Here is a 25,129-nt window from a genome sequence, read left to right as displayed (position 1 = left end):
TAAGTCATACAGTATTCAAGCAAGACAGCTGGAATATTATGAAATATAAACCAAGCCAATTTACTCAAACTCACTAGCATAATTTTCTTCTTTTAGGACTTCAATTCATGTAGCTATTGTCTTCAGTGATTTCTACAGTTAAATGCTTAACTGAGCCTTGAACTCAACTTTCATAGTTAAGATTATAAATGCCATCCATGTCCAAATCCATCTGCTTGAACACCAGAAAGTCCAGAATATAATTCCAGTAAATCTTTCTTCCAGCACACAATTTCTGGTCAAGATCAAGATTAGGATAATATTCCAACTGGATTTCAAATCATCAAGCTATAGAGAACATGCAACCTCCCCATAACAGTAATTTTAATTGCCTGACTTCAAGATATACGTATTTTTTTTTAATTCTGACTGTGGATAGCTACTGCCTTGAGTTGTTGGAGCTTATTTATTTCACTTATTGTCAGTTAAGCTTAAAAGCCTTCAAAATTACATTAAAAAAAAAAGAGAAATCTTCTTTAGTGGCTTTTTTTTCTTTTTTTTTTTTTAATTATGAGTACCTTTTGACATGTTGTTTTACAAGAATGAGCCATAGCAATAAGTGTAACGGACAATCAATGGTCAATTACTCAGTTACTGCTGTCAGTGATAAAGGTAAAAAACCTTATTGCCCTAATCCTCCCTCTCCCTTATGGTTCAGGGGTAAAGAAAGATCGCAGCTTGGGCTGGGCTGGGAATCAGTTGGTGAGGGGTGAGCGGCTGTATTTTCTTCCCTTCCTATTTCCCTTACTATTACTATTGATGACAGCAGTGGTTTGTGTTATACCTCAGTTACTGAACTGTTCTTCTCTCAACCTGTGGGAGTCACATTCCCTCAATTCTCCTCCCCATCCCTCTGGGAGTGGGGGGGAGGAGGTTTAGCTATAGAATAAAAGTAACCTCCTAATCTTTGACTAGCAAGCAAATCGAGTTTTAGCCTTTCATCATACAGCAGGCTGTTTGAGCTCCAATAATTTCTGTAGATATTTTTATTTTAGAAACTTCCCCATATGTTATCATCCTCCTTATGCATTAGCACCAAAACCGAGGATTTCAACACCAGGCCTGTCAATATTCTATCCTAATTAATAAAATACCACCCAGGCCCACTACACGCTCTTGTAGTTTCAGAAGCCTCTGTATTACTTTTAAACAATCAACAAGCTAAAAGTAAAATTCATTTGGCTATCTCCTATGACTGCTAAATATGTTCCAGTATCACTCTAATTCAAAATACTGCGATCCATTTTACAAGTACAATTGCACATTCTGTTCCAAAGATGCATTACTTTGAACACGTGTTTTAACATACCTCAGTACAAAACAGGTCATCATCCCAAATTAACCAGGTAAGGGATATTTAATTAGAATGTTTAGTGTCTTGTAGACTAATGAAATCCACAACTTTAAAGTAATACAGGAAGAAATTAAAACACCCAGAAAGAAATACTCCATTAAGGTTGCCTGGCAAATAATTAAGTAGTAGCACACACATACACACACAAAAATGGAAGAATGATTTACCCTCAGTTCCTCAAGCTTCTCTCTTATTTCAATAAATCCTAAATGAAGTTTTCCTCCAAAGTGGTCAGCAAGTCTGCGATCATTGTCATGAAGACCAAGATACGCTGAACACACTTCACAAACGCGGAGCTTCTGCTGCTGAAAGCTGGAAGCAGGCATAGAATTCCTGTATACTTCCTGGAGAGAGAAAAAAGAAAACCAAAACAACAAAAACCCAAACAAAAAAACCAACAACATAATTTGCTAACAGTTAATTCTCAATGCACAGATATACAAAGATAACACTTTACCAAAGATATACTACAAATTGATAACCAAATTCAATGTACACCAGCATACCCTTTAGTTAATTCACACTAATCATGAATCAACTGTCTCATTAAGATCTGAAGGGGGCCTACAAGGCTGCTGGAGAGAGACTCTTCATCAGGGACTGTAGCAACAGGACAAGGGGTGATGGGATTAAACAGGGAAGTTCAGTTTAGATGTAAGGAAGAAGTTCTTTACTGTGAGGGTGGTGAGGCACTGGAAGAGGCTACCCAAAGAAGTGGTATCCCTGGCAGTGTTTAAGGCCAGACTGGACACAGCCTTGGGTGACATGGTCTAGTGTGAGGTGTCCTTACTCATGGCAAGGGGTTGGAACTAAATTCTTAAGGCTCTTTCCAACTCAAATCATTCTATGATTTTATGATACAAGGCAGACTCCTTATTTTGAAGATTGGACACACTTAAAAACAGGATACCAGCAACTGGTTTTGCAAATTAAAGTGATGTGATTATCATCTTTACTTAAGACGCTATTACTTAGAAGAATTAACAAGTTTTTCGTACGCAACAATGAATACACATTAACAGTAGAATTACTGTGTTAACATATTACGGAAATACTAGTTTTAATTTTGAACACAGCTTAAAACAGTACTGGTTTCCCTAAGAAATCTACCTGTTTAGACACTAATTAAACAAGTTATCTGAGAAAAATTTATCTACAGATACTCAGGTAACAAACAGGACTGCTTGTAATCCCCCTGTTATCACTAAAACAGCTGCAGGTGTTTGTTTCTACAGACTTAAATATCTTGGTGAAATAACATATGCAAAGCTCTGGGTGAGTTCTGCCACCTGAACATTAAAAGGACTATTCCAACTTGCCTGATACACAAGCCATTGATTAACTATGTTTTAATAAAGAAAATGGTTTACTTCATTGAAGCTTTCCAGTAGAACCACATCAGCATACCATGAGGTACAACAGAGATGCCACAGAAAGAGCTATGAGACTGAATGAGGTAAGTCAGTCCAGCAAAAATACAGACACAATTCTAGTGTCCATAGACACAACTGGCCAATACAGCTAAACTAAGATAAATGCATCAGTCATCAAAGGCAGTATAATTTTAATAGTATAGGAGTGACTTTTAAAAAAGAAACTTTACAGAATTCCAACAAAGCAAATTCTTCAGTTTTACATGAAGCAATTAAGTGAAAGCAAGTAAGACATCTTGCATTACACAAATGCCAATCATTTTAATCCTGACTCTGTCCTTTCCATCCCCCAGGCCTTACACAATCAACTTACTTCTGCTTCTCTCTTCTTTACCCGAGCCTTCTCCACTTCATCCATTACTTTTTGAGATTCTTCCACATTGCCATCAGCTCCAAGTTGTTCTACTCTGGCCAGCAGTTTCCCAATTTCTTCATTCAATTCATGAACTCTTTCAGCCTTGAAAGAGAAATAAAGGATTAACACAGTAAATGCTTTCCATTATGGAGAACAATCTGAACTATTTTGAGTTATTGTGTGCAAAAATTACAGAATTAAAAGAAGCATGCAGAGATAACTTCTCCAGGTAACAGTGAAATGGAAGTTGCCTCATGTAAAACCACACTGAGAAAGGCTGAGTTAAAGTTTATGTACCAACTCAAGAGCAGAATTTTGTTCAGACTTCCAAGTAATTCACACTCTTGTCTGTGTGAGTCTTGCAAACTAGTATCTGCACTACCATTCATCTCTAGCATGTGCATATGTGCAGAAAACATATAAAAGTTTTTTTCCCCCAGCAGATCTAGAGAAAAGCCCATCAAATTGTTTACTTCATGTTTTGATCAAAAAGTGTTAAGAATTAGTAACATTTATATTGCATGGTATAATGAAGAGTCAAGTTTCCCAAGCACAAAAATACCAGAGAGGTCTCTTCCCTCTGTTACCCCCTCTGTGCTTTAAAGGCAGTTTCGAGAAGGATAAAGAAAACTTATTTTTACCCCCTTCTCAATATGAATTCTCAGGTTTGATAGCCTGACAAAGCCTTAAGTTGGCTCCTCAAAAAAAAGACCTTCAAAGACCCTTCAGTAACTAGTTGTACATGCTTACTTTAGCTGCAACTTCAGCACTGATCTCTTCTTGTGTTTCTGCTAGTCTTTTCTTAGCCACTTCTGTTCTCCTGTCACAGTCTGCAATAAATGACTGCAGGTGGTCCATCGCCTAAAACATCAATAAGAACACTGGTCAATGCTGTCAAGAACATGAGTATTTCATTAGCCAGAACACTTCAGATTTATTAAGACTTAACTTTAATAAGCTTTTATTAGTGAAACTTTGTAAAATCATCTATCAGTTTACAGTGACTAATTGCACATAGAAATATGCGACATTTTAAAGACCCAGGTCTACACTATAATCATAGTTGTAAGTACCTGCAGAAATTCGGAAGTGAATCTGTCTTAATTCTTCTCTAAAAAGAAAAGAGCATTTCTAACATATATCAAAATTCTTCTAAGGGTATTGAGGTTCATCTCACCCAACCAATACATGCAATGTAACTTTTCTTCAGTAAGGTTTTAAGCTATTAAGCATATTAACACCATCCCTTTGAACAAAAACCCCAAACCTTTTTGTCCAAATGAAGACTAACTTCCTAGTTGGGAGTTCAAAACTACATTACTCAAAACTATGGTGCACTGAGACACAGCATATGATTTGTTAACCCCAATACAAAATTGTTTTCTTCAGTAAGCCTAGAATTTAAGGCTCTCTTAAAAGCATGCGCAGCCTTAACATTTATTTGCTACTCGGTAACACTAAAGCAGCATCCAGGTCTATGATTATTTGCTCTGCGGAAGACTTTAACAGTTCTACCTAGAGATGACTACCAGTATTACTTAAAAGCTGGCATACAATCATGAAGAGACACGTATCTTTTATGTAATTGAGCAGAGGGTTTTTCTGCCTTTCTATTAATTACTTTTGTATGTACCAAAACTTAATTTTTGTGGCTCAGTTTATCTACCTAGATACACAAGTTATATTGTCTCTCCACCATTATGACAAAATACATACATCAAGCTCAAAGAAGAAATCTTGATCTTTGGAAGCTATTTCATAGTCTGCCCTTAATGCCAGGTCATGCACCTTCAGACATTCTCCAAGGTCCATTCTCTGAAAAGAGACAGAGGGAAAGTTGCAATACTTCTGAAAAGTTATAAAAGGAACGAAGTTAACATTATTTTCTTTAACAGTCAGATACTCTAAAGCAAATCATCTCCTCAGTGAGAATGGACAGGCTAATGAAGCTTTAAGACAATATCAGATCTTGAAACAACATACATGAATCAGGAAATAATAAAAGCAGACAGAATCAACAGCTTATCAAGATGGCTGTCTGCATTAGACGTATCATTAATGCCCTGCAAAAAACATTGTTTTACTGGAAGTTCAAAACAGTGACTGAAGTACAGTGCCTGACTGTGTTGAATTAGGACAGCCTAGGAGAATCAAGTTCCCTGCAAGTAACTGGCAATTAAACAGTTAAATGCTTGATTTGAACTGTCTGCACACTCTCTGTGTTCCAATTATATTCATCACCTGAAATAGCTATAACCACAGCCCCACTGTTAAGTGCTACTCAGAAAACATTCCTGAAGCATTTCAAACAAGACAGCCAAAAATCAAATCCCAGCAAAACATTTTGCAGATGACTGAAGTTGAGCTGAGTGTCAGACTATGTTCAAGAATGAGGGAAGAAAAAGCAAAGATATATAGGTATTTTATTTGTAGTCTAAAACAGCTCTAGGAAGGGCAGAAAGGAAGCATGAACTTGACATCACTAATCTTGCATATAATGCCACTGAGAAGATTGCCCAGAATCTCATTAGGTAAGAAATACTGTTTGAAATTGAAATTTGTATACCACTCGGCATAAGTAATTCTAATGAAATCTGTTCCCTGAAAGTTTGTTTGGCAATCAAGACAGAGCACTGTTCACATGACAAAAATACTCAAACCCAAAACCAAAATGAACACATACACATACAAGAACCCAACCAACAAAACCCAAACATAGAAGAAATTGAACAAAACTAATGTATCCTCCCTGCAAAAGCACCAGCTGATGGATAATCACTGGAAGTAATAATTATTTGAGTCACTTAAAACCAGCAGTTTCAGTTAAGTCTGCCCTTGGCACTGCTTACTTAATATTAAGAAAAATTAATCCTTTCTTAACACTGAAAGCACATAATGTAAGCTGAACTCTGATGGAAAAAGCTGTTACTGTTGTAGTTTAATAACTGTTTTAGAACCAACTGAAATAATTAATAACTTGTTTTGTGAGTTTTGTAAATAAAAAGAAGTGTTAAACTGTTGCAAGAAATTTGGATTTGAGCCAATAAGGCACTTACTTGTGCACTGAAAAAGTAGAATAAAAAAGCATTTAAATAGAAATTCAAGCCTCATGAGTACAGTAAAAAATCTGATCAACTGCTTTCAAATTTTCAAATCAGTTAGATGTTCCAACAAATCCATTAAAGTAACTTTCGTGGAAGCTGTTGATTTATTTCAAATGTTAGGGACAAAAAAAATTAAAAAACAGAGTTTTGAACTTGAAAGCTTTTGATAATCTGCAGTTATTTAAATACTCTTCAGCCACCATAAATCTGTTTTCCGGAAAAACATCTGATTGCAATAGAGAACATATGACTGCAACGCTGAAGAAAAAAAAAATAGCTTTTCCTCTTGCAACTACACAGGACTTGAGCAATTTTGTTAACTGATGCAAATCCACAAAACCCTTGAAGCTGAGCAATGTATTACACATGTCTATTTCCAAGTCATTAGATGCTGACATTATTTAAACAGCACCATTCTTTCAGGAAAGTACTTCAAGCTAGGATAGCAATGTGAAAGAACATTTTTAAATTATCTGAAAATTAGACACTTAAAAATCCTATTAAAATTGTGAAAAGTTTGTCTTTATGCTGGCTCATCACTTGCACTTATAAGATATTTAAGGTTAAACTAAACTCGAGGTCAATTCTGCTTTAAGTGAGGCACTCCAGTTCTAAATGCACAGGTAAGGCTAGCAACATACTTTACAGATCTAAATACAATGCCAAAAAGCCTGAAACACATCCACTGTAGCATCAGAAAAATTCTAGTTTAGTATGCAATCTACATATACTTTGAATAAATGCATAAAATAATCTTCCATCATACTTTAAAAAGAACAGAATTCACATGACAGTACCATGACACACCATCCACTTTACATATATATTATGCTGCTTTTCCCTCTGTTCATGTTGGATTTGCCCTCAAGATAGCACATTTTCTGATTTCTTTTTACTGGGACTTGTAGCTCCATCGCCTGAAAGGATGGCAATTACTCTGAGCCAGACAAACTTTTCTGCCCTCCCTTTCTCACTGCACTGTGCAGTTGAATACAGCCTGGGTACTGATCAAGTAAAATGTTATCTTAGCAAACCAAAACCAGGGGCAATTTCTCAGCAGTGTACCTTTGTCCAACTTGTCAGCCAGCCACACAAACAACATGCTGATAATGTGCAAGGGAGAAATGTAGCAATGGACTTCAGCAACTAGGATCTCTTACAGTATCGAGATGCTGCTTCAAAAACTTTAATAACTTCAGTAATATTAGTAGCAATTTGGGGGAATGAAGGGGTTTTATGGAGGATTTCTTTTGTCAGATATCCCAGTCTGAAGACAGGAAATTTTTACTCTCCTTCCGCTCTTTGATCCAACAGAGTGCAGCCTTACAAATATGTGGCATAACAGACAAGGAGCAAGGACAAACAAGTACAAGAGGATTCTCTCTCATTAGCTTTGCTGCTAAATAAATTATATTACTGTTGGAAGTACTCTTTAACACAGCCTGTACTAGTCTCATATTTCTTAAAGTTCTGTTAGCAAACCCCAATGTAGAGAGACATTTAAAAACCAAACAAATTTAAAATTCTCAAAACAGTTTGCACGTAATATGCAACACCAGGGTAAAAAGCACATCTGCTGGTATAAGTTATGCAGTATCAGGCAGATAATTCAACCTGGGGATGATTCATCACTGTCAAAAATATATGCTAGATCAGGATTGCTAATGATCTTAACCACAGAGCAGTTAGTGTTATAATTTGGCTCATATGGCTAGCTGCAAAGTAGAGGGAGAGTGGACGGAAATGGACAGAAGAGGGGGATTGGACCTAGATGATCTTAGTGTCCTTTCCAACCCGACATTCTATGATTATTTTAATTTTCCATGTCCACCTTGAGATTTGGTCTCAAGACACACCCTCCCCCAGAAGCAAAGAACAAACGTGTAATCAGCCATTTAAAAATCAATCACATTTGTAACAGAAGACAGTTACGAGGGAGGCTAATGTTCAGACACTGAGGTACTAATGAAGAAGAATGCACATAAAACTGGCTTTCACTGTTGATACACTTCAGACAGACTTACACTGAAGTAATATACAGAAGAGTCCTGATGAGTAAAGCAAATAAAGAAAGATGAGAACACCCAAGTCCTCAGGCTAAACAAAACTAAAGTTAATTGAATATGTGAAGCCATGCTTTGGGCTTTTTGTAGTCACTGCACTTTTACCAAATATTAAAACCAGGAAAAAGCCTACATATTTAAAGAATCATTCTTATAAGTGAAAGCTACTGCAGAAGATTAGTCTAGAAAATTGCCTATGTACCACACACAAAGCACAGTATCAGGAGTCCTTTTGCTATTGTTCAGCTATATGTGTTAACAGCTTGCTACCCATTTTCTGTAATGCTTTTTTTCTTTCTTCAGTGTTAGATGGGCAATTAAAGTGACTTGATTTCCTAGACAACTGGTCTTTCGTGCCAAACAACATCATATTGAAATGATTTAGTGATTGTTTTTCTCATTCCGTCCACAAAATGGGTAAAATGCCTTTGTTATTAATACAGAACTATTGATTACACACATTTAGTTTCAAAACATGATGCACAGCTCTGCTTCAATCAAAACAGGTACCAGAAAAATTAAGAAAAAAACCAAAAGGAAAGAGAGAGAATCACATGAGTTAAATATCACCAAACAAGGAATTGCTGGCCAAGGACTTGGGCAACAGAGAATCTGAAGAGTTTTCTGAAAAGCAGATGCACACTTAGAGTTGCTGACACTAATAACTGAATCAGAGACTAAACTCTGATGTGATGCTGTTTCTGGAACATCAAATTAAGAAAGCTTTCTTTTCAGATCTTCAGCTATCTACAGCAAAAATCCCATTCTGGCACTTTTGCAACGACTACGCATTGCTTTGACATCAGAGATCAGATTAGAGAATGTACTCTATATGGAGGGCAAAAAAGAGCAGGAAAAGCCAAAGCTACTTATATTAAAACACAGAGGACTGACATTGATCCAAGTGTGACACAGTAGCACATACTACCAATACTTCTAAAACCAGCATGCATTTTTGACAGGTCTTGAAAGAAGATACTCTGGGCAGTGTTTACACAGAAAATTCTTTCTAGCCATAATGATACCCATACCAAAGCAGTTCATATTCAGCAAGAGAAGGATTTTGTTTGTTTGTTTGCTTGTGAAAATCTGACATTACTGAAAAATTTGTATTGAAGGAACTGGATCTCTCTCCCTTTACCCAATTGTCAAGGCAACTATTGGGGTCTGTATGTGAACATCCTTGTTACTGATAAAAAGAAGCTGCAGACAGACTCCTTGCTGAGATCTTATTATGGAACTCACTTTTCATCTGCACTAACCATTTTCTTTAACAGATTTCTAGACTTGTGATAAAGCTTGTCCTTGTAGGCAACACACGTTCAGAAGGGGAGCCTTCAGAATGATGTAATAGTGTATGATCTAAGTCCTCTGGCTCCACTAACAGGGTTAACTTCTCTTAAGTTTGACTTCACAAGCAGGAAATAAATGCTGAGCTAAAAAGAGGCAAAAATTATTAAGTTACTGAAGCCCTTAGCAACCACTGAATATTCCAGGTATCTTCAGAAATATAATACTTTAAATACATTTCTCCCTTTAACCATACTCACTTTGAAATACTTAATTCCTTAGACTAGATCTTCACTGAAAGACAAAGCTATCAGCACTCTTACTTTAAAATGTTTCGGTATTTACACAGTACTTGGACTTATAGCCTGATTATATAATCCATTACCATTGATAAATCTAGATAAATTAAACCCATTAGATGGAACATGGCACAATCAGTTTACTTTCCTGGCACTAATCAAAGAAATCAAGATTATACTTTCAAGAGGCAGACATGAGCACTTCACAATTCATCACCACTGGGCTACAAATTTAGGTAGTTTATGCAAGACTAATTTAATTTGATTTGCAAAGCTAAGGGAGTTCTCATGATCAAAGCAGTCCTGAACTGGAAAGCTGGTGATTTCCAGAAGAATGCTTTTTTACAACACTATAGCAAATGATCACACTGGCACACCTAAGTTTTAAGCATGCAAATAGTTCCAGAGTCAATGGGACTACTGGCAAAGAAATCGAATTCAGATTAAAACACCTTGCTAACATCTATCTGCAGATGTGTGAGCTAACTGAACTTCTCTTTCACAGTAAAAGGAGATTTCAACAGTACAGTCAGTGAGCCTAAATAGATTCAGCCCACCTTGAGGGATATCCAGTAGCAAGTGAACTGTATCTTTCTCTACGCTCCACTGCCCACATCCCTTCTAACTTCAACAACTAGCTGCTTCAGATGAAACTTAAATTTAGATGTCCATCTGGAGCTGAATTCCACCCTTAATAAGCTTAAAGTTAATCACATACTAAAGTATATTGCTAAACCAAGGTCTCAATCAATATGGTTTTAGTCAGCAAGAGTCCTGATGAATTGAGTGCAGTGAGTTCACGAGTTCCTAAAGATACTCGTAACTGCAGGACTGAGCATACCATACTTTGAGGTCTGTATAAATAAAATGCAAGAAGCAATGCTCCTCACCAAATACACATAAATACAAACATAAAGTTAATCCACTGAGCTGAAATGAGTTTCTCAACCACGGTTTGCAAGACTACAAACAATATTCATAATTTTTTTTCAACAGGGAAGCAAAATCAAGGTAGTAAGAAAGCCAAATTGCTTCAGAACTGCTTGGGCTCTTCAAAGATACTACAAATATTCAAGACAGTACTACTTTTAAGTGTATTTGTTTCAAATCTTCCCCAACTTCTCATTTTCATTAGTAACCAACTATTAATTCAGAAACGTACAATGATACAGAAAATGCATTCTTATGCATCTTGTAAAACCTCCTGAAGACAGCACAGAGCTTACATCCAAAGAATGCTGCTGAAAAATTCACACCATTACAGAGGAGTCACCTGATTCCTATGCATGCTGCTTCGGTCCTAATCTCATAACATAAACAAATAAAAGCAAACGTTTTTGTAATGCTGATAAAAAAATAACAAGAATCAGTTTGTAGAAGGACTAAAAACCCAAACCAAACCAACAACAAAAACTCCACAGGCTTGATCATTAGCAACTACTAAGGATTAAAAAAAAAAATATACCCTAACGTGAGTGTTAACCCTCTGAGACAGAAAAAAAGGGAAAAGAATTGCTAACTTTAAGTGGTAAATTACTGTGTTCCAGTAGCCAGGGTTTACAAAGTCTTATTAATCTCTCATTATAAAATTCAGAACTTAAAATGAATGAGCAAACTCTTAAAACCACTGACTTATGCATCTGAACCGATGTCCAAACAGTATATGCCAAACGCACAGTAACTTCAAGACATCTGATTTTTGTGGTATGAAAGAACTTTGATAAAAAAGAAAAAGGAAAGGGAGTCTTTAAGGATGGGGAAAAAAGCTTAGGAAGCTGCAAGACTTACATAGAAGCTCAGCAAGTGGATCTTTTCTATTCTATTGCCTTTTTTAATATGACAAATGCTAAGTTCCCTAGATCAGTTCTACAATTTTGCCGCCTCTTCCTGTACTTCTTAGCAATTATAGTTGTGCTTACTTTTGCAGGGACTCATAAGCAGAAGGAAGAATGGACAGTAACTATTGATCTGTCAGTACAGGTACCAAAATTACTAAAGCAAACAAAATTAGTGTGCACATGCATGCTTGAAGCCCTTTGATTATCCAAAAACACTAGCACAATTTAAAACCACAGCTACTTGGAAAACATATTAAGAGGCCAGTTGACAAGTAAATCAGTTATGTCTACATATTTCAGTTTTCCATTTTGCAAATTAATTTAATTCTGTACTTTGTTAAAGGCTCCAGTCCACTTAGCCATTTGGAATGATAACAGCACAGAGAACGAATAATGCTTCAAATAATTCTTAATACAGGTTTTCCAGTACTGCCACAGGGTAAGAAAACATGCCAACATGAATAAGAAAAGCTGCCAAAGTGCAGCATTAAGACTGCCAGGCACCTGAGACTCTGCAAATGATCATACTCATTTCCCTACAGTTAGATATTCTAATACCACAGAAAACCACGTTACATAATCAATGTACTGTAACTCACCTACCTTTCACAAAGAATAAGTAAGGTAAAGCACAGGCATACTGACAAAGCTAGTGGCATGTGTCGATGTCCCTTGCTTGCTAAGCTCAAGCACAGGAACCTCTACTACGGAGTACACAAAACCGCAAGTCAAACAAGTTACTAACACGGCATAAATGGAGATTTTTAAATTGCCTTAGAATCTGTGAAAATGGCACAGTAGCTGGATGATTTTGAGGTCCTTTCCAATCCTAACTATTCTATGATTCTATAAGTGTCACTGTCATGTTAAATATATCTCAGCTTCTAGAAATTCAATTAGCTGAACTTTCAACTGTTTTCACAAAAATATTTCTGAAGAAAGAAATATCACCTCTCTTCCCTATACAAGTATTTGTGTAGAATACCATCTCACTACAATATCAAGTTTTAAGAAAATAAATTCAGAATTTATGCATAAATTATATTTCCTTTCTTCTACTAGTTGCAGCTGTACCAGCTTAAAATCATTTAGTTATTGCAAAATTCATGTAGGTAACATTATTTTATTTAGATTTTTAGTTATAGCAAACAATGTTGAATTTGTAAATAATAACTGACATGTAGAACAGGAAACTTCTAAAAATTTCATAACCTATAAATTAGTTGTTTGTAAAAGTTCCTCTGAACCACCAGAGAGCACTACATACTTGCTGAAAATGATGAAATTAAAATAGATATTACAAAGAACAAGTATAAATCAATTTCTCCATTCTTGTCTAAAAAACCCACAAGATTTAGCTACATACAGTTCCAGACAACACATCATGAGGGCAGCAGTTGAGAAGGTGGCTCTTGCACACTCTGTCATCGTTGAATTTAATTCGCTGACGGGTTGTGTCACCTGCAATATAGAAATCAACATGTTCCAGGTTAGAAATCTGGGGGAGCCAGACATGTTCTGCAGGTTACATGCAAAGCGTTAATACTGCCCTGTCACATACGGAAGGTCTACAGAAACTGAACTTAAAACACTGTATGCTTCTTTGCCAAATAACACCAAAACCACAAATGTGCGTTTAAATGCTCTATAATGCTGTTTTAAAGTCCTCTCACACTTCCCCTTCAAAAATGGAGTGTGAAAAGTGCTTGAAACCAGATAGACAGTATTAGCTTAAAAACACGTTGCTATAACAGCATTTGTTAAATGAGCTATATAACATTCAACTCAGATTTTGCATGAAATAGTGGTGTATATTTATGCAACAATTAGCATATAAAAGAAACCTCATAAACACAAAATGATACATATTGAGTCTTCATCGAATCCCACCTGATACTCATTTTATGATTTTGCTCTTGGATGCAATGCACCCTCTTACTTCTGATGGGAGTAGCATAAAGAGCTGGCAGAAGAATTATTTTACATGCTTACAAACCTGAAAAAAAACCGTCAAAACATATGAGCATAACCTATATGCAAAATTATTTTACATGTTTGCATATCTCCATATCATAACTTTTTTCTTTTTTATTTTCTTTCTTTTTTACATGATGTTTGTTGGGCTGGGAACATCTAAGTTGTATCTTCATTATGGCAGATTGTAGTTCCTGCATCAGCAGAAGCATCAACCTGCCCACAGACTGAGGTCCAAGTGCAAGTCTAAATAATCCCATATTGGAGCAAGACCTGAAGTCTTCAGAACAAAATAACTAGCTGGTATTCGGGGGATGAGGGTAGGAATATGTTTTTCTTCAAGTCATAGCATAATTATCACTATTTGAGATTTAAAAGAGATCACTGCTATAGCTCTCTTGTTGTTAAGGAACAGGCATGATAGAACACCTTAATCTCTCCCAGGACATGTCTCTTTATTATTTTTAAAAACATAACAACTTGTTAAGATCTCTAATCACTGAAAACCTACTGGTGAATTACTGAAGCAAGAAGGGCTGCGGGGAAAAAAAAAAAAAACAAAACACATGGAATAAGTTCAGATAGCAGCCTTTTCCATTTCATCAAGTATTTTAAGACTGTAGATATATTTTGCAGTTAAAGCTGGGGTTTTTATAGCTTCATGACCTCAAACACTGAGAATTTTGAATCTATTAATTCAAGAAGCCAAATTCATTACCGAGGTAACTACAACAGAGGGGAATTTAAAAAAAACCCTATCTTTTTAGTCAAGCCTTTCTTCTTATGTAATCAGATTTTTAAATATCAGTTCTATGCATAGGATGCTAGTACATACCATTTCCAGATTGGAAAAGTTTCATATTATTAAGCAAAGTAAAGTTTCCAAGGACACCACATACATAATTTGCCTGCAGAATATAACAGTTAAAACCTGTAATCCACACACTAAAGACAGCTTCAAAGCAGTTCAACAATAGGTTTTCTAGAGGGCAACCTTGTGGCTCAGTTATACTACAAAAATATTTACACCAATCCCTTTATAATCATGCCTGCTACTGCAGTAAAGAGTTTTGCCTTTTGTCTCGTTGGTTTTTAGGAGGTGGATCCATATTTTTTTAAAACACGTAACTGCGTTTGTTCCACATTCATTAACACATCTGAAAAGTTATTGATAACTCACGGCTCGGCGAATGCGGGGCCTTTCTGACACTCCCTTGCAGATTGATGTAGGCAGGCAAAGATACATTGAACCTTTATAAATAAAACAAGGGGCCAGATTGTTCAGTTTGTATAGAATAATAGACTCTGCCAGCAATTTTAACACAGCATCTAGAAATACACGTTGACTGTAAAGATTCTTCCATATAAAGACACATGAACAAAATGAAGAAAAGTATTTGAAAGAATACAGCCAATGGCCTAACACCACTAAGCTCTCAGGAGTCAAGGAGTTAACAAGACCAGATAATTGCTGAAAGACTCATTGTTCTTGAGGTGAAGTTGGCAAGTAGTATTTTCCCAGATGTTACCTCAACACCTAGACTTAGCTTTTTCCATACCCCTACCACAACTAGGAACTGACACTACTGCTGCAATACAGTCTTTATAAATCTAAATGGCTAGCATGATAATCACAATTACTAAACTGAGAGAAGGCAACATGGAGGCAGGGAGTAGCAGCAAACCATCTATGACAGCCTCAAGATCACATTCCACGTTTACATTTTAAACATTTATTTTTTCTGCACTATGCCTTTAGTGAGATATTCACCTTTTCCTTCCTATGAAAAGCAGTTTCACACATTTGCATTTCTTTCTAATCTTTGCTGTCTCAGTAGAAAAGGTTTATTAAAAAGAAAAAGCGTCATATATTATGACTGAATTTTGTGTGCCTCTGGCAGCTCGTTCCCAAGTCTGACAATGCTTTTATTTCTTCATGAGTTTTGTGAGCTTCAATACCCCTGAACAGTGCAGACCTGCTGGCAAAGACAGAAGATACACTCTGCTGCTGACCCACAAATGAATCATCTTGAATAGATGACGACTTGGTGTATGCATGGGTTGCTGAGGAGGGAGGGCAGATGAAAATCTATGGATCAACTATACAACTGACATTCAGCCTATAGCACAAGAGGCTTTTGTAGATACCTTCTAGGAATTAAAATAATGTGAAGTGTTTTTAAGCCAAGGACTTTTGCTGTGTGTCAGATAACCAAGACAGTACTTCTCTTTGTAAAACTGTACGTAGGCTGATGTGCTCTTTGTATGGTCAAGCGAATGCTAAACAATATTAAAAAAAAAAAATCATTATATACTATGTAAGAAGAAAATAATACATAGGTACCAAGTAGCTGCAGTCGTTTAAATTTTAGAAGCATCCTGAAATGTTTAAAAAAGGGACACTATCACCAATATTTCAGACCTTATTACAAGTCCTATTTTTATAGGTAAATAATTAAATTAGCTCAGAATAGCAACTATTTAACCATGCCTCTGAAGAATAGCAGAGTATTCAACTACTTGGTCTTTAGGACTTAGGCTCATTAAAGAAATCAAAATAATTTACCAGGGCATTACAGGAGTCAACATCTATTGCTGCAGCCACCCCTGCGTTTCCAACTACATTTTCTCCATTAAAAAAAAAAAAAAAAACACAAAAAACATATAATTGACAGAATTTATGATACAGAAAAAAAAATATTCAATTTTCTTCAAGAAGCAGCAGCTTTCATTTTACTTTATGTACCTGGCCCAAACCACATTTCTGTGAGAGAATGCTTTCCAGAGTAATGGAAAACTTTGAAACAGAATTGAAACAATTCCAGAAAATAAGCCAAACATCAAGGAAATGTCTGCACTTGCACAGCTCATATACTTTGTAAGAATAAGGAAATTGCAAAATAGAGACACAAATATGAAAGAGATGATGGCAGTAACGTAAACTTTCTAAAGACCATTTGTATTAAATACGTTGACTAGAAAAGCAACATCAATACTCCAGATGAATGCAGACTGCTGATTAAGAACACCAAGAGGTTAAGACCACAATGTGCGCTTGTACTATCCAACTCACTTTCAACTCTGAAGTCTAACCTATTAACAGCCTCCACAATGTCATTCTTGTTCTGTATTATTTTAGTCACAAATGAGAGGAACAAACATGTATCAACAATGCCTAGCATTATACCATGCTTGTAACAATTATTTACTTTATCCAACATCTCTTACTGTTCTGATTTATCCTAATAATACACTACCAACAACAATACCAATACGTTGGTGAGAGTTACCCTTTTTAATCAAACTATAACCTCTAATTGCAAATTAGTAGTGCAATCCATACAAAGACAATGATGTGCATTTTCATGCTTCTGACCTCCTGCATTAAGCTACATCAACCAAAACAGGGTAGCTTTCCACTCAGGTGTTTGAGGCATGAGTCCCAACACGCTGGCGAGGGATTCTGAAACCTTCGCTCACAGAGAGCTACATACTGGGTGGAATATCAGGTTAAAGACTGCCTATCAAATTTCATCAGCAAAGCAAGCCCTGCCTAGCACTTATTTAGCGTTATTATTTAACTAAGGCTTACGTGGTCACAGAAGATCCTGCTCCTGCTACACACTGAACAGGCAGTTAGTTGTGATGCTCTTGTCACTAACCCTGGACACATCTTCACCATAGTACATTTAGAATAATTTATTACTAAGCAAATTGCTTCTGGCTTACTCTATGACTAAACTGATACTTGCAAATTCAGAATATAATGAAACCATTTTTAGCCAATACCTTACAAGTGGAACCAACATGGGAATCTTTTCCTATGAGGTATGAATGTGAAGAAGTCCATTTGCTTCTTCACAAATGCCATTTCATATGGTGTCCCATATCCAGAGCAAAAAATTCCTCAAGTCCCTATTTTTATAGGGTGAAGTTCCAGAACTTTATAATGAAGCCAGCAAATACATACAATTCACTAAACATGACTGTTGCTCTTAAAGCCTTCTGGTCACTTTTGATGGACAAATTAGGAATCTTTTAGCAAAGTTCATGTGTTGTTACCACTTTCAAACTTCTGAGTTGGTATAAATTCAACATTTTAGATAGGTTTTGCAAATATCTGTCTATAAAAGATACTTTTTTTCTGCCTTTCCTTTGCTCCTGATCCTTACTTTAAAGGAGAGCTCTCAGAGAAGGCTCTTGGCTCGCTAACCTGGCTCTCAGACTGAAGCTACCCAAATGGCTATCAGTCCTCCAGTAAACCACAAGATACTGAAACTTCAAAAGCACATACTACCTTCCACCTTTATAGAGTATAAAGCAAAGTGGAAAACAAAATCTATGTACTTCGATAATATCAACATCAACACACCAGCCATCCTGATGTACACACGTTTCCCGTATGGAAATGATTAAGAAATGGGTTACAAGTCATAGATTGCACCTCTGTTACCATAAAAAGCAGGTCACCAAATGCCGGATGACTAAGATAAGCACAGGGGTGTCACTTCAACTCCTCCCAAACAAGGAGGACAGAAAAGTCACACATTAGTAACCATTACTAAGGATAACTGAAGTGGCTAATGTAAAACAGAAAAAAACTGATTAAGATGTGAATAGATGCAAAAAGGGTATTTTAAGCTTCAATGCCAGAAGAAAGTGATTTAGAACTGAGTTAAAGGCTCCAAGCACAGTGAGCAGTTCAGTCAAAAACCTAGATGAAGCAGAAGAGTTGCTAATTGGCACTTCATACATACAGGTTCTATACATATAAAACTTTTTCCAATAATTCTATAAAATAGAACTTGTTCAGATGCTTGGGAGAAAATTTTCATGACCACCTGTAAGTCTCAGAAGCATGCACAAATTTACCTGTCTTTTAAGAATAATTTAAGTAACTTTTTTTTTTATTTCTAGACTATAACCCAATTTTAATGTAGTGGCAATTACTAAAAACAAAAACCACCACCATGTTTCTTTCCAACAGTGAAGTCCAGCAGTTTCAAGATGGGGTTCCACGGCCATTCAGATTTGCTCTGTGTCTGCACTACAGTCAGAAGTAATGATGCTGCTTCACCCTCTGCTTCTAAACAATTCCTCACATCAATTCTAGCACTTTGCAAGGTGAGCAGGTAACTGACCTGGCAGAAAAAAAAAACAGTTGAGCAATGTGAGCTGATTTAAGATAAAATGGGCAATCTTTGCTCAATTAAGTTATATTATGGAAAAAAAAAAGAAATAAAATTCCAGGGGTACTAATATAAAGTTACCATTTCATTCCATTTGTAAATTAATCAATTTATCTAAAACAATTATGATCCCATTCATAAGGGTCACTTTTGTTTTCTAGAGGACACGGACTGCAAAAAAAGGGTTTGCCTAAATATGATTAAAAAAAATGTTCTATTAATTTTACAGTTGAAAAATAACACTAAAAAACACACAAAAAAATCACACTTTTCTATCAGCTTATTTCTAATATTTCTGAGTGACAAGTTCCCATAGCTCTGGTCATCAAGAATAAATTCAACTTGAACTGACCTTTTAACTATTGACGTATGTAACAAAAAGTCCTTTAGTTTAGCTGCCAGCCATAAAAAAAAGAATATAATAAACACATTCTTACGTAACTCCATAAGATTAGCACCTGGTCTTCAGCACTCTATTTCTCAGTATTTGGGAAACCCATGCTATGTATGTAGTAGTTTATATTTAAGGCTCTCTAGTTAAGTATGACAGGTTCTCAGTACATCAGTAGGGAAGGACAGTTCAGAGAAGATTTTGTTTTAACCTGCAGTCATGACTGTATTAAATTAGTCCAGCTTTTTACTAACATCAAAATCAAAGCCACTTAAAAAAAAATAAATTTTTGGCAGGGTCCACATCCAATCCTCCAATCCAGTTTTCCACTTCTTGTCAGAAAAGTGTGCAAAAGAAGTTGAAGTTAGGTATATAAGGAATTTTAAAACACACTTGTTTTAAAATAATGTGCTTTTCCAGGTGTGTAAGAGAACCATACATGCAATTTACAGAATGATTTCATCGTATTAAGAACACAATTGCTTTTCAACTATCACAGATGAAGTATCACAGAAGTGGTAAATAATCCATCCTGGCAGTGTTCAAGGCCAGGCTGGACAGAGCCTTGGGTGATATGGTCTCATGTGAGGTGTCCCTGCCCATGGTCAGGGGGTTGGAATTAGATGATTTTAAAGTCCTTTCCAAGCCAAACCATTCTGTAATTCTGTGATGCCTAACAACTACAACTCACTGGAAACTCCTGAAGAGCATCTGCCAAGTCCCTCCTGTTTCACTTGTATGTCAGGTGTCTGTCACATGAGCAAAGGAAGCATGGAGCAGCACAGCACTGCCTGAACCTCACATCCTGGCAGGTACCAGGCAGCAGTTCATTACACATTGAGTGACGCTGTGTGATGTCAAGAGCACCATCCCACTGCCAAAATTCAGACAAGAGAGGAATCGGGTTGCCAAAGTCACACAGCTCTCTGATACCCCTGCCTGCAACAACTGGGGAAGGGCAAGGGGCAGGCCTGGAACAATATACCTAGTTCTAGACAGCCATACATTGGACACCTGTTTGAAACGAGAAGGCTCCTTACTAACACCATTATTTCTCAGAAATATTCTTACAGCTCAGTGGGTATTTTCTGAATCAATTTGACGAATACAGAGCCGTGCTTTCTAGATGTTCTCCGAGCCTAACAATAAATCCATAAAAACATTTAATAGCTACATCCTCCAAGCTTCTCCATTTTGGCCCCTGGGACACCAGTTACAATGAGTGTGCAAACTTCCACAAATTAGAGCCTATAGCTCATCTCCTAAAACCATGTTTGAGCATCCAATTGTTTAACATTCTCCAAAGAGCACATTCCCTTTTTCTACAAATGATACCATAAGCTAAAAAGTAATATAGACTACATATCAAGCCACTACCATTGGCTTTGAATTGAGTTCATTCTATACCCACTGAACAGATTAAATACTCAATCTGTCTCATGTCAGGAAGAATTTTAAACTTGCACTTTAGTCTCTTCAACAAAACAGAACAACCAACATAAACAAAACGAAAAAAAACAACCCCCAAAACTCACAACAGCCAAAACACCCTGAATTGTAAAGCATAAAATTCTGTTAATTAAGAAATTAAAAAGCGCTTTGGTAATTCTGAACAACATAAGCCACAAACATCAACCAAAGGCAACGGGGACAAATAGTGAAGTGAAACCTACCCTCTACAAAGAAGTGAAAAAATTGCACGTTCTAATGAAAATCTGCAATTTGCATATTACTAGAAATAGAGTATTTGTCAAGGGTGATAGAAACATAAAGCCCCACATGATTCCAAACCCCACTACTCTCAAAGTTAGCAATATTTCAATGACCTTGAGCCTGGCCTTGAAATTAATAAGTAGCAACTCTGCAGGAAAAGGGTGACTTTCAATCCCTGTGCATACTTTGGTTTAAATAATACTCCACTGAATTTAAAACAAAACCCAAAACTTAGAATTGTGTTACACTGAGATCTTCAGTTCCCCACTTAATCCAATAATGGAAGCTTGTTTTGCAAAACAGTCTTTCCTCCTTAGCCTTCCTCATTCTGCCCATTTCATTTGAATGCCGCCTCTCTAGTTAGATTTTAAACAGTTCAGCAGATGTGGTTTGGGAATTACAGGGCAAGTGGGGTGGGGGAATACGATTCTCAATAAAATAACTGCTTTTTCACAAAGCTAAAGGAAATATAGCCTGAAATGGGTTTTCTTGGTTTAGCTCTTAGTCACTCAGCATTTCTAAGCAGCTATCACAAGTAAATCATACCAATGAACAGAAAACACAATCATAAATGGAAACAGTCACACAGCCCCCCCTCAAGCTTTCTGTGCTGTCTTAGGTAGCTCTGAGACAGCAACCTATGTGCCAGCACTGGGAAGGCTTGAGTTACATCTGTACAGTTACTCTGCCAAGCACTTGGACACATGCAGCCACAACAGGAAGCATTCAAAAATCTTCTGGGACAAGTCTAAAACACCCTAAATCAGGTCCTGCAGGATGACTACTCACTAACCAGCCTTGTTTGGGAAGGCAATATTGGAAGAACAGTAGTTTTCCAATGAGATTATCACACCCTTGTTTAAAAACAACTATAGGCACCCAGCAGAAGACATTAATGATACATCAGGTAAGTGAAAACTAGTTACATTTATTTAAAATACTAATTATAAAAAAAAAAAAGCTGTCAGATCACATTACCCCAGTACCAACAGATGACTGGCACCATACAAGATATAGTCATACAGTATGTAGCTCATACATTCTATTTGGTGCATGGGAAAACAGGTAACCATTAATTCAGCACAAAGCCTCAACAAACATGTAACACATCTGCAAAAGTGAGTACAACGTGCAGGGCATTTGAATAATCTCCAATTGTTGTTTATCCTCGGGTGCAGTATTCCCTTGTTTATACGTAAAATACTACACAGTATAACGGGAACTGCTTTTTTTTTTAGTAGCCTCCAAGCTATTTGGCTTTATGGGCGACTGCCAGTTCAAACTTTCATGTCAATCACCACATACCCCGACAAAAATTCTGAGAAGCTTTACACAGTGATAATCTTCAGCTTGCTATGTGACCCCAGCGATCACAAACCTGACCGTACATTTAATATGACCCTCTTGGGATTACTGCCTTTAAACGTAAAGCTTTTAATTAGCTGTTTGGGGCTCGTTTGTTTTTAAAAGACTCAGTTCACTTGGGTTAACTACACTCTTTCAGAAAGCAACAGCCATACCCACCTGCTAACTTAAATGACGGTTTGGGTCAGACTTTACACAAAACTGTAACACCACCAAAAAAAAAACCCATCCCCAAATCCTGCTCTGATGACGCGGGTGTTGGTCTGGAGGGGGGGGTCTGGTTGGTTCCCCCATAACCTCAATCTAGCAAACTGCTGTCTCCCTCAGCGGAAGCTGCGCGGGAAAGCTCAGCGCGCGCACCTTTAGCGGCGCGCTTTCGCCGCGAGTCCTGGGCACCGAGGGGATCCGAACTTAAACCGCAGCCGAAACGGCAGCGCGGTCTGCCGCTGCCTGCAGTGCCTGGCGCTGGCAGCTCCGCGGAAACAGGCGACGTCTGCCTCCGCCAGACCCCGGGGCGGCAGCAACGAAGGCACACACTGAGCGCTGACCTACGGCCTTCAGCAGGCCCCGCCCCGCGGGGGAAGGCTGGCGGGGAGCGGGCCCCGGGCCTACCAATCACGGTGAACGGCCGGCCGGCCGGCCTGCTCGGTACCACCGTGACCTCAGGGGCTTCGGCGACTCCACCCCGTTTCCCTCTCGCCCGCCCCAGCCCCAGCCGGGGGGTACTTACCGTCCCGGGACGTGCCCATGAGCTGATCCAGCATGGCGCGCATCTGGGCCTGCGCCGACATCTTGAGCGCGCTGGGGGCCGGCCCGGCCGAGTCACGCCGACAGCGGCCTACAAGGCCCGAGGCCCGGCGCGGCCCTCAGCCCTCCCACCCGCGTCACTGGCGGGCCCGGGCGGAGCCGCTCCCCTGGCGCCGAGGGCGGGGGGAAGGGGGAAAGCGGCAGCTGCCCCTGCCTCTCGCTGCCGGTGGGAGACGAAGCGGGAAACCGATCCCGCGTGCCTCGGTGCCTCCGCCTCCCCTCTTCCCTCCGTTCCTCTCCCTTCCCCTCACGCCTGCCACGCGCGCGCGCCAGCGGTAACGGAAACCCGCGCGCACGCGCCCTCAAGCCCTCCCACCTCAGCCCCTCCGTGACGTCAGCGCGGACAGGTCTTGGCGCCCGCTGATTGGCCACGGCATGCGGTGTTCGGCTGGTGACGCAATGCGCGGCGAGGCCCCTGATTGGGCCACCGAGCCTTTCGCCGGACTGGACTTCTGGGGAGGGTGGATTGGCAGGGCGGCCCCCCGTAAACACTGTGACGTCCCCGGCATCTCCGAGTCAGGGGCGGTGGGACGAGGCGGGGCAGTGGGGGGTTTCCTCCCGTTCCCGGGGAGCGGGAGTCGGGCATTGCCCAGCACCTGGGCCTGACTCGAGTTCTCATCCTCTGTGAGGGGAGACCGAACCGGAAGTTTGCCCAGGGTCGGTTCTGACGTGCCAGAGCAGGTGGCTGAGCTGAGATTAACACGAAGCCGGAGAGGGGTCTGGCCGCGTAACGGGCATCGGTCGCAGCCCGGCCCCGCTCGCTCATCCCCTCATCGATAGGACACTCACCGGGTGACGGGAGCGAGTTTAGACCCGCGACTGCTCGGACGGGTACCTACGCTGGAGCTAGCCCTGACGGAATAGGCTGCTGAAGGACAATTCCTTTCTTGAACTGACACTCAGCTCCATTTTAACGGCTTCATTCTTCTGTCAGTGCAGCGATGGTAGGACTGCTGAGAAAAGCTGCTGTAACACTCGCTTTTTAGAGAATGTCCCTCATCACTGACGTTACTGATGGTTGTTGCAGCTAATTCGGCTTACAGAGCACCGAGATCCAGTCTCAAAACGACTATTTCTGTATTTTTATGTATCCTAACACCTGAGTTTGCAGCTCTCCCTTTCTTAATCATCGTGTTGCCATCTAGCGCCCAAAAGCTCTCAGTGACCATCACAAGGATCGGTTGTCATCGGTCGCGATCAGTCGTGCTCAACTTTGACAGTGTATTTGAGAAAACAACATACAAAGCCATTAAAACTCCAGCCACACTTAATCTGGGTTTCACGAGGGCTTGCAGAGAAGATGAAACGCTCAGACAGGAATCTTCTGTAACACGTTCACGAAAAGGGTTACTACCCAGTGCTCCTCAGCTCTTCAGAGCATGGTCCAGCTTTGGGTTTAACATGTAAATTTACATTACTCGGGATTGAAGGGGATGTAACTGGAAGAGATACCAATACTGGTTAAAATTTTCTTTATTTAGCAGCTTAGCATGTTTGAAGAAAAAAGAAAAATTTTATCTATTATTTGTAATCACACTATACAACCTTAGCTTTAGGTACTCCATAAAGATCACCTATTTCTGGCCAAATTTCAGCTTTTCTTCCAGAACTGGTTTCAATGAGACAACTTACTTTACTTCCAGAACAGTATACCACAGCCTTTGGATGCAGCAAACCTTCAGTCCACCTGGAAAGTAAACTGCAGAATGAAGCAGCTGCATTAAATAACTGGGAACAACAAATACTTTGCAGCCATTCTCAGGGTATAGTGACCTCCCCTGATTTTCATCTACCACTGCAAATCAGTTGGTACTTTTCCACCTAGGACATCAACACTTGTCAAAAAGACAACTGTCAGTTTTAACCAGTGAGACATGGAAAGAACTGCAAACCCAGTCTACAGAACCTTAAAGTA

General features: G+C 38.7%; 1 protein-coding gene across 1 annotated transcript in view; it reads right to left on the bottom strand.

The window, feature by feature from the left end:
- LUC7L2 (LUC7 like 2, pre-mRNA splicing factor) overlaps nt 1–23,510 on the bottom strand; it is a 33,816-nt gene extending 10,306 nt beyond the window's left edge. Inside the window, exons 1-6 of the mRNA XM_034062842.1 lie at nt 23,138–23,510; nt 13,142–13,236; nt 4,898–4,996; nt 3,932–4,042; nt 3,140–3,283; nt 1,561–1,737 (exon numbers count right to left, since the gene is read on the bottom strand). Of these exons, the coding sequence (XP_033918733.1) occupies nt 1,561–1,737; nt 3,140–3,283; nt 3,932–4,042; nt 4,898–4,996; nt 13,142–13,236; nt 23,138–23,198 (687 nt within the window). The 5' untranslated portion in view covers nt 23,199–23,510. The remainder of the gene's footprint in view (nt 1–1,560; nt 1,738–3,139; nt 3,284–3,931; nt 4,043–4,897; nt 4,997–13,141; nt 13,237–23,137) is intronic.
- Between the last annotated feature and the right edge of the window lie 1,619 nt (nt 23,511–25,129).

Source organism: Melopsittacus undulatus, chromosome 5, assembly GCF_012275295.1.
Source record: "Melopsittacus undulatus isolate bMelUnd1 chromosome 5, bMelUnd1.mat.Z, whole genome shotgun sequence".
NCBI lineage: Eukaryota > Metazoa > Chordata > Aves > Psittaciformes > Psittaculidae > Melopsittacus > Melopsittacus undulatus.
This window is presented reverse-complemented; position numbering and strand designations above follow the sequence as displayed.